Source organism: Talpa occidentalis, unplaced genomic scaffold (assembly GCF_014898055.3).
Source record: "Talpa occidentalis isolate TD23 unplaced genomic scaffold, MPIMG_talOcc4v2.1 talOcc4.3, whole genome shotgun sequence".
In the NCBI taxonomy this organism is placed as follows: Eukaryota; Metazoa; Chordata; class Mammalia; order Eulipotyphla; family Talpidae; genus Talpa; species Talpa occidentalis.
The window spans coordinates 25,683-36,562 of record NW_023603184.1 but is presented as its reverse complement, the minus strand read 5'-3'; the positions used below and the strand labels follow the sequence as shown (position 1 = coordinate 36,562).

Here is a 10,880-nt window from a genome sequence, read left to right as displayed (position 1 = left end):
AAATCCTAACTTCAAAATATCAAATTTCAAATTGGATTAAACCTAAGAATTTAAGGCAGAATTTAAGTGAACATCAAAAAGCAGAAAAACAAGCAGCATATAAAAGCAGAAAAACACCATAGAAATTACAGATGTTCGGAAGACATTATTGTGAGATTCAACTCAAAAGTTCGCATCTGCTATGCTATGCTTCTCTTTGTGTGTCGACGGCTTCTCCTAACATATGATTACTTTTCAGGTTTGTTTAACATTTTTGAATACTTATTTTAATGAGGTTATTTTAATTGCTTCTAAGTGAAGTCCAGGAAAAAATTCAAAGGTTCTTAGCATAAAACATGACATTGATTCTCCAACTAGAGTTTGCAGCATTGTCTCAGTTGGTATTTTTTTAATTTAAATTTTATTTTTATATTCCCCATACAATTACAACCCCTTATTTTGACCCCAATCCCTCCTTTCTCTGCCCCCCACGCCCCCTACCCCCCATAGAGTGTCTCTGGTTCATAGTCGTTTGTTGATTTTTATATTTTCTTTCTTGTAGTTATTCTTTTTCCTGGTCAGTTGGTATTTCATGACTCCTGACAAGTGAAAACTTCAACCTGGTAGACATTCGGTCTGTCACCGGACGGTAGAAACGAGGCTAAGGTACACGATAGAAATGTATTTGCAGGTTCCAGGAGTCATTCAAAGACACGTCCAAGAGCAAGGCAGGAGTTAGGTGTCCTAGGAGCTGAATTCAGGCTCTTGAACTCTCCTGACTTCAGATTTTACTCTGAAACAAAGCTCTGAAGAAGACCTCTAGAAACCCACACAGCAAAATTACTCACAACTGAGATAACTGAACAATCCACCCACATCCCAGACACCCGCGTCTACACTATCCCCCAGCCACTGGACTGTTGCTGCCACCTAGTGGACTGCCAGCGTACTAGGGTAAGTTTTAAGGGGTGATTTGGAGGAATGAAATCCACCTGAGGAGGACTCGTGGCAAGAAGATCCTCCTCAAACTCACTTGCCCTAAGCACCATCCATGTGCTCCACCTGCACTCGTTTCTATCCCGCGTTTAATTCTCTCAAAGAAACCAGCCCTGAGTATGTTGTCAGTGATGAACGACACCATGAAACAAAAATGTTTAGTAAGGCTAAGAACAGGTAAGTCATGATTTCATAGTTGTGGTGCCTTTTTAATAAATCAGATTATTTCATTTTTTAATCAATTTTATTGATTGGCCATCCATTTGCACAACTACATCAGGTGCCATCAAGTTGACTGACCTTACCAGTCTTCCCCCTAAGGGGCTTTTCAGAAAGGGAACACAGTCCCACCCACGTGTGGGTCCAGCCTCTGACACTGGGAGTTCAAGTCCCCCCTCCCACCTCCCAGAAGAATGAGATCTAAGAGTCTTCAGGCAGAGCCTTGCCCAGCTCGGTGATGAGTCCATGGTTGGGGAAGTACTGGTGACAGAGACCTTGTCCCTCCCTCGCAAAGACTTGGTGGGGCTCGTGCTCACAACCACACACTACACATGCTGGATGACACCAAGAACAACTTTAGGGGAAAGGCTTCTAATATCTCCCTCCTGGAGGAAGATATCATAGATTTCTACGGGAAGAGAATGAATTTCTGGATTGAAGGTGCTATTGACCATATCCACACAGTTCCGTGTGCCTGAGTTCCAAATCAATGCAGGGACAACACACTCACAGGAGGGCTTAGTGTCTCCTTCTTGATTCAAATATTAGATTGATCCCTTCCTAGCTGCAAAATTCTGCACTTGTTTAGCTCCTCCAAATTTCTGCTTGCCCTTCTGCAAGAGGGTTTTGGAAGATTTAGTGAATTAATATATGTAAAGCAGTTTGAGGGCTTAGCACCTAGGAGGTGCTCAATAATGCTGTTCCCATGCATTTCAGATACTTCATGCAAGAGGTTCTGTGAAGGAGTGAGAAACAGTGTGTGTGTATATATATATTTGTATATTTCCATATAGAGGTTATATTTACTATATTACATTTATTCTATTATGTTAATTGTATTGTGTTAGTTATATTATAATGAGCTACAGAGACCCCCTCTGACCTCTGGATGGCTGTTCACCTTGCCGTGTGTGTTCCGCTGCTATGCTGACTTTGCTCATCACGTTCTACCCAAAGAGATCGTGATTAGCCTTCAGGGATTGGACGTGCTGGGCATTATGATGGAGTTTAATAAGCATTGTCTTCAGAGCATTTGTATGAGTGTGTTCTCCGTACCACCCCAGAGATCAATTAATGTAATGTTTGGGTAATACATTCCTTTGCCTTTGAAAAAAGACCCACAAGGTAAAGAAACATCTCCAAGGAGAGAGAGGAATCTCCCTCAAATTCACCCCCACCTCTGAAATGCTTTCAAAATAGCCCAATAGCAGATATCAGTGGACACAGAAGAACTCCGTCGAGATTACAGCCTCCCTGATTTCATTGCGTATCATTTCCTTCCAATTTTTGTGTCCACAAACACACATTTTTTGCAACAAGTGGATATTCTGAACTCTGAAGACCCAACCAACCTCCAATTTGCTTTTGAAACTCATTAGCACTAGGGGACTAGATGTGATACCAAGACCTATTAGATTCCATTCAAAGCAGAATTCAAGACAGATAACAGCTCCAGGACAGACAGACAGGTGAGTGCAGCCCTTCATTGCTCACTTTTTGTCTTCATGCCCATGTTACTGTCCACTTCATTGGACACTCTAGAGCCGCAAGTTCATAGATGACTGTGGAGTTATGTGGCTCTTCTCTGCTCAATTCTATTGGTTTTTCCCCCAATTCAGTTCCAGTCTTTTTCCTTACTGTCCCTTTGATGGGCCTCCTGAACCGTGTTTGAGCCCTGGCAACTAGGAAGAGAATTAAAAAAGGGTGAAACTTCTGGAGGGATTGCTCTGCCCTAGAACAGAGACTCAGTTACTAGTAAGTAGTCTGATTAGTACTTTGGAAGGACAGACTTTCCACAGCAGATTTTCCAAACATGTCAGGGACCTTTCACCTCTAAAACCCTCCTCTTTTCTGACTCATGGCTTGACACTGCTTGAATTCTCACCTTGCATTGAGAGGGTTTCTTTCAGTTCCCAGTCATTTGTGCACCCAGATGAAAGAGAGACATGCAAGAATAAGAATTTGTGGACACCAGGCTTCTTCAAAGATGACAGGATTAAGCATCGTGGAGTGAAGGACAGAGCCTAGGTCAGGAGAGCTGGTGGGTCATAGAAAACTCACAGCAAATCCAATTTAGTTGAGATTCTCTTTGTCGTTATTTCATTGTTTTCTCTCCCATCACCAACCACATCTGTTAAGCTCAAACTAGGTAACTTTAGTTATAAAACTTAACATTTTCTTGCAGATATTTGATGAAAAGTGAGCTGAGTCATAAATCAAGTCCACTAGTTCCTGAGTGTGTAAGGAACTCTTCTAGGTACTTCACTTTGCCTTATTATTCTATCTACACCATAACTTTGAAGTCTAGAGTTAGTCACAAAATATCTATAAATCCAATGAGGCCATTGAGCCTCTCAAATCCTCTGGCTTCAGCTCTATAAGATGAGTGTTGACCAACCTATATCATAGGGGTGCAGGAGTCCAGACTCAGACCAAACCCAGCCTCCCTGAGTTTGCTGAAGAGTGAAGGTTTCCTTTCTCAAGGGAAGAGGCACCTCTTCATGAGCAGAGTTCAGATAGAGTAGATGTAAGTGCCCCATACAGTCCTTAAGATACTTTCCATTTAATGTTCTAGAGCATTCCATTCCTCAACCTCACTCCTAAACACTGCTTACAAAATTTGTGGTACATGGTTAAGATGTAGTATGCAGTAGCTGTCTATAGATAAGCAACTTCAACCTACCAGAGAAGGAAGTGTATTCTCTAAGATTCTTTAAGGAATAATCACTGCTTATAGCAATCATAGTCCCAATTCCTGTCCTACCTCAAGGTCCGTGAGGCTTTCACACATGATCTTAAGCAATCCTCAGATGGCTCTGTTAACTAGTCACTGCCATCCTCCTTTTAGGAGAACTTCAAACTCACAAAGGCTAAATGAGGTGTCTAATACCTCCTAGTTGGCAAGAGGCAGAACCAGGCTTGACCTGAAGCCTACCCAGAATCATAACTCACTTTATCTAGCCCCCCTTTCCCTTTTCCTGAGCCCCAATTACCCCAATCCCCAATTACCCTGAGGCTCTCTACTAGACCTCAGTCTCTTCTTCAATAAATGGCCGACCTCACACAGAACGAGGCAAGCAGACTTGTATGTTTCGGCTCCCAGCCTCTCCAGGGGACTCTACAATGCAGCAGATGAAGCCAAACTTTGTCCTTTCTTTCCTTCCTTTTATCTGTGGGTAAGAATCCTCCACTGGTTCTGGGAAGTCCACACACCTTTCACATGGCAGCATAACCTCTTACATAGGATAAAGCTTAAGTCACATGACCGGCGTGGGAGCGGGGTAAGGTACCCTGAGATGCTGCACAAGTAAGTGGTGTGGCAGTGGTGAAAGAGGCTTCCCATTCTCTCATTATGTAAATTTGTGGGGTTTAGTGATGAAGAATCTGTAGCAGGAGCTGCTGAAAGGGAGAAGCATGGCCCCGAATTCCAAGGGCATCTCTCTATGCAAGTTCCAAGAAGAAAATTTAGACGTCCATGAGACCTTGGCTGAGAACAGGTATAAAAAATTTGAAAAATTAAGGATATTAAAATGAAGTGGCTCTCTAAATTTGACATTAAAAATTCATAGTAAATAGGGAATGTGTTGCTTCCCAAACTGAAGTTGCAGACTTGGAATTATTTCTGAGATCAATGTCAGCTACTGAGGTATGTTTACTAGGATGCAATGTTGTGATGGTCAGTTTCAAGATTTTTTTGCATTGACTGGGAATTGGACTTGATTATTAGGTTGAATATTTCACAATTGTGTATTGCTCAAATTACTTTACTGTTCTCACATATTGCTTCAAAATGCATAAAATAACAATTTCTATTTTTGAAACATAGACTGAATTTGTGAGACTCACTATAATGTAAGAGGTAGACAGAATAGACTGAAAATAGACAAAGATAATGTTGCTGATTTCCCAACTGTTTGGGTAAGACCTGAAGAAAGGTTAGTATATATTCCAGGCTTTAAAGGATCATTCACTGTAAGCCACCAGGAGCAACATTATCCCTACTAATAGTGTAAATGTGTTATTTACAGATAATTAATGGATTATTGTTTTATTATTAGATAATTATGTATTAGTAGATAATAGATGCTGGATTTATTATTGATGATATAGATCTATTATTTGGCAACTAGCATCCCTATACACATCTGGCTTGATACTCTGGATCAAAGACAGTCTAAATGTGTGATTATTTCACAATATATCATTAAATTTAGTTCCTTTACTCCAGTATCAAAATTTTAATAAAGTTAAATAAAGAGTTATTTCAGGTTTGATGTGGCTTATCTGGAACACACAAAATGGTGCTTATAATACCTTTCACTGGGGGCTTTCTAGGTATCACTTTAACTATGTGAAGTGGGTACTGTCACTGTTTTAAAAATTAAGTAATTGAAGCCTAGGACAGGTAGCTACCTCACCAGAGGAACACAGCCACTCCATGGTGGAGACAGTTGCTGATGGCAAAGAGTCTGAATCCCAAGTTTAAGCTCATGTCAACCACCCCATGCTGTTTCAAAGAAAATATTTGGGGGTCTCCCCGGTGGCGCAGCGACTGAGCACTGGACTGCAAATCTTCCCGCAGCTTCTGCAGAACCAGTTCAAGCCCCGGCCACCAGCGAGGGTCTGACATGGTGCACAGACCTCTCCTGCCACGCCCGCTGCTCCCCTCAGCAGTGTACTTCATCAGTTTGCCTGCTCTGTTCCTCGCTCTGGCTCTGGTGAATTATCTCACCCTCCCGCATTTCTGACTGTACCCAGTGCTTGTATAAATAAATAAATATTTTTTTAAAAAGCAAATATTTGCAACAAGTGGATATTTGCAACAAGTAGATATTTGCAACAAGCAAATATTTGCAATAAGCAGGAAGACAGTCTCTACAATTGCCATCTGCGAGGAAGCGAGAGCAGGAATCAGCATTAAGTCAGTCTCTGCAGTGCCCTGTCCTACCTCTCGTGCATTTTGTGATTATTTGGTGACCCAACCTGTCATGTAGAGTCCATGATGACCCCAAATCTGCCTCTTGTCCTTGTGATCCAGGAGAAACATGTCCACAGCCGGGGCCGGGAATAGCTCCACCGTGACCATGTTCATCCTCCTGGGATTTTCAGACCATCCAGAACTCCGTGTCCCCCTCTTTGTGACCTTCCTGGCCATCTACCTCGTGACTGTAGGCTGGAACCTGGCACTCATCTTTCTGATCAGAGGTGACCCCCGTCTGCACACACCCATGTACTTCTTCCTCAGCAACTTGTCCTTCATTGACATCTGCTACTCTTCCTCAGTGGCTCCCAAGATGCTCACTGACTTCTTCCGGGAGCAAAAGACCATCTCCTTCCTGGGCTGTGCAGCCCAGTTCTTTTTCTTTGTGGGCATGGGCCTCACCGAGTGCTTCCTCCTAACGGCCATGGCATATGACCGCTATGCAGCCATCTCCAGCCCCCTGCTCTACACAGCCATCATGTCCCCGGGCCTCTGTACACGTCTGGTGCTTGGGGCATACGTGGGTGGCTTTCTGAGCTCCCTGACCCAGTCCTGCTCCATATTTCGACTCCACTTCTGCGGACCCAATGTCATCAACCACTTCTTCTGTGACCTCCCACCTGTCCTGGCACTTTCTTGCTCTGACATCTTCCTCAGTCAGGTGGTGAACTTCCTGGTGGTGGTGGCCGTTGGAGGGATGTCATTCCTCATCCTCCTGATCTCCTACAGTTACATCGTGGCCGCCGTCTTGAAGATCCGCTCATCAGAAGGCCGGATGAAGGCCTTCAACACATGCGCCTCACACCTGATGGTGGTGACTCTACTGTTCGGGACAGCACTTTTCATGTACTTGCGGCCCAGCTCCAGCTACTCGCTGAGCAGGGACAAGGTGGTGTCTGTGTTCTACTCACTGGTGATCCCCATGCTGAACCCCCTCATTTACAGTCTGAGGAACAAAGAGATCAAAGATGCCCTGTGGAAAGTACTAGGGAAGAAGAAAGTGTCTTACTAGCTCATGATGGGAAACCTACTTCTCCAAACCCCCAGAGACTCAAATGACCCATAGCATCTACCTCCACCTCTGGTTTAGGCACGAGAGATCTCCTGTGGGCATATTTGTAAATGGAGAATCCTCCTGCCAGATTCCTCTCCCCATTCTTCATGGCCCTCTGTCTACTGACCACACCATGGATAGTCAGGGGGAAGAAGAGATACTTTAGGAAAAAGAAGTCCCCAGGATGACCTATTCTCACAGGTAATAGAGCAACCACCTGTCATCTGGTGCTTAGTATGTCCTGGGAACCAAGGTATTTAGTTACGCTCATTGCAGCACAGTAATACAGCACTGCCCTGTACCCAGGTGAGGAATTGAGTCCCAGAAGATTAGCTAGACCTGCCAACCCTCACAGGAAGTGAGGGCAGATCTCCATCCCGAACCAGGCCACTCAGATCCCAGGCTCCCTGCTCTGCCTTCCGCCTTCAACAACAAACAGCCCTGAAGCTGAACAGGCGTCTAACCCTATTACTAGCATGTGGCAGGTCCAGAACAATACACTAAGTAGAACCAATGTCAATTACTGGAAACTGATGTCTACTCCTTTAACACTAAATAATCTGCCAAATAAAAACTGAAGGACACTGCCCTTTGCAGCCATTTCTCTTCCAGCTGTATAGGAGCTTGAGAATGAGGAGTCCTTGTACCACATCAGGACTCCTCTTAGTCTCAGTCACCTGAACTGCCTGCTTAGTGTTGCCTTTGATCTTGGCCACACCAGTCGCTCACCTCTTCATTCCCCACCTCCATTACATGGTCAGCCTCTCCTGGATCACCACACTCTTTCCTCCAGCTCGCCTCTGTCTGAATCAATTGCTCCTATAAAACCCTTATTTCTCCATCTGAACAGATTAACCCCTACTTCCCTGTACAGAGTATTATTTTTCATTTTCTCATAGGGATTTATCCATGGATATGACATGCAAGTCATCACCCCTTCATGGAGGGGAGGGCACCTAGAATGGAGCTGTCCCACATGGCTATTTCTGCTAAACCTACTCTCAAAGGTAGTGGCCCATACCCTTCCCAACACATTCACTTTTCCATTCGGGTAGGTCTCTTGGACATGCAAGAAAAACATTTGTAATTGATTTCATCATTCAGGTAAGTAGATTAACTATTTCCCTCATATCTGGATGGTCATAAACCACAGGGGAAGAGAGATCTCTGTCTTAGATCTGAGCTCTTCAGCCTCCTATGATGGATGGATAGATAGATAGGTGATTGATAGATAGGTAGGTAGATAGACAGATAGATAGATAGATAGATAGATAGATAGATAGATAGATAGATAGACAGATAGATAGATGATGGACAGACAGATGGAATACTAAACCCACATCACCTCTAAAACCACCTTCATTTGAACTTTTGTATCTTCATTTTTTTATGTATTTCTGTATTTAGCATGTGTCAGCATGAAGTCATGACATACAACATATCTGTTCCCAAGAGTCCCCATTCTTTAAATGCCCCTTTAAATGTGCACTCACACTGTGCCTACAACTACATATAAACTTTTTTAAAATTTTATTGCCTCACCATTGGCTTACAGTGCTCCAAGTTTTGGGGGAGTACAGCTTCACACCTCAAATATAACCTTTATGTACATCCTCTGAACCAGAAGCCTCAATAGTCCCACCAGAAAGGCAATAAAATCTTAATTGAGCAACAGGAACTGAACCTCAAATACAACAATATAGTATCATGGGAGCCCTAAGATGCACAACAAGCAAATGGCAGTTGGAACAAGAAGCAAACACCATCTTAATATCCAAAGTCCCCTGAACACTAAACTAGTCTCTTTCCATCCCTTTCTGCCAACACAGAAGCTAGGGCAAGGCTGGGCTTCCACCAACCTCCCTTCCCTCTCTCCTTCACTCAGGATCCAGCTTGCATCATGGTCTGACCTCAATCCCAATCTTCCCCTACTCTCTCCATACTTCTCCTCACAGAAATTGCCTTTACTAAAACCTTTGCATATTCAATCCTGTCTTGGTGTCTGCTTCTTGAAATACCTGGACTCACACAAATGCATTCTTCATAAAACTTCCAAAGAATAAACAATATAAATGTCTGTCAAGATGTGGCTGAGCAAAGGAGCTATATTCTGCAATGGGATGACAGAGTGATAAGTATAACAAAGCATAGCTACAAGCAACAGAATGGATTGGCCTTACAAGCATAATGTTCAGCAAAAGATGTCAGACACAAAATAATGCCAATAATGTGATCTCATGCAAATCAAGTTCAATCAGACAAATTATCTATGTTATTTATGGATGCATAAGTTGTTAAAATATTTTTAAAAGCCAGGGGTGACCATAAAAGTTGAATTGTGATTAACTTCAGTGGTCAAGGGACAAGGTGGTCAGGGTATAATGCTCCAGGGCTTCTGAAGTGCTAGCAATATTTTCATTTCTTCATTTGAGTGATGGTTACACAGAATTGTTCTATAACTATCACTTACTTTGCTGAAAGTGAGTTTTAATTTACAATAAAATCTTCTTAAAGCACCTGATTATATAAATTGCCTAAATAAACTAAGAAAGAGACAAAAACTGCAATAGATTTTTTAAAGACCTAATTATGGGTATTCTAAAAGCAACCCACATATCTGTATGTATGTATGTATGTGTGTATGTATGTATGTATGTATGGAGAGACAAAGATAGATTAACAGTAATGCAATGAAGATAATAAACCAAAAGAAATCTGGAGTATATATTAATTTGAGAAAAAATAGAGTTTAGAACAAGGAAAATCATCAAAGATATAAACAAGGTCTTTATAGGCAATCTTTGAAAAGTATTCATGAAGATATTCATGAATCATATATCTGATAAGGGACTAATATTCAAAAAATATAAAGAACTGATAAAATTCAGACACAAAAATAAAATAATACATGATTTTTAAAAATGAGAGGTGGCTCTGAATAGACATTTTTTTAAAAAAGTTATGTAGATGACTAAGAGGCACATGAAAAGGTGCCCGACATCAGTAATCCTTAGAGAAATGCAAATCAAAACCACAATGAGATATCACCTCACTATGTCAGAGTGAATATATATCATCCAAGGAACAAAGAAATTACAAGTGTTGGCCAAAGTTTGGAGACAAATGAACCTTCATGTACTGTTTGTAGGAATATAAATTGGAAAACAGTGTCAAGGTCCCTCAAATATAAAATAGAACTACCATGATCCAGCTATTTCACTTTGGGTGTTTATCTAAAGAAAACAAAAACATTATTTGAAAAAGACGTTTGCACACCTATGTTCATTGTAGCATTATTTACAGTAGCTAAGATAATGGAAACAACCTAAGCATCCACTGATAGATGAATGAATAAAGAAATTGTGGTATTTATGTACCGTGGAATACTATGAAGTCATAAAAAAGAATAAAGTATTGCCATTTGCAACAACAGGGATGGACCTTGAGGATATTATGCTAAGTGAAATGAGTCTAATAGAAAACCAAAAATGCCATATGATTCATCTATAATTGGAGTCTAAAAAACTAAGCAAATAACAGAAACAAAACTCTTAAATAAAGAGAATAAATTGATGATTACCAAAGTGGAGGGGATGGGAGTAGAGGGCTGGGTGAAATGGATAAAGAGTATCAAGAAGTATAAATACCCAA

General features: G+C 41.7%; 1 protein-coding gene across 1 annotated transcript; it reads left to right on the top strand.

Annotated features, from left to right (window-relative positions):
- Positions 1-6,239: 6,239 nt before the first annotated feature.
- LOC119254155 (olfactory receptor 5A1-like) lies at positions 6,240-7,187 on the top strand. The gene has a single exon (XM_037521280.1). The coding sequence runs from the start codon at positions 6,240-6,242 to the stop codon at positions 7,185-7,187; it is 948 nt and encodes a 315-aa protein (XP_037377177.1).
- The last annotated feature ends 3,693 nt before the right edge of the window (positions 7,188-10,880 follow it).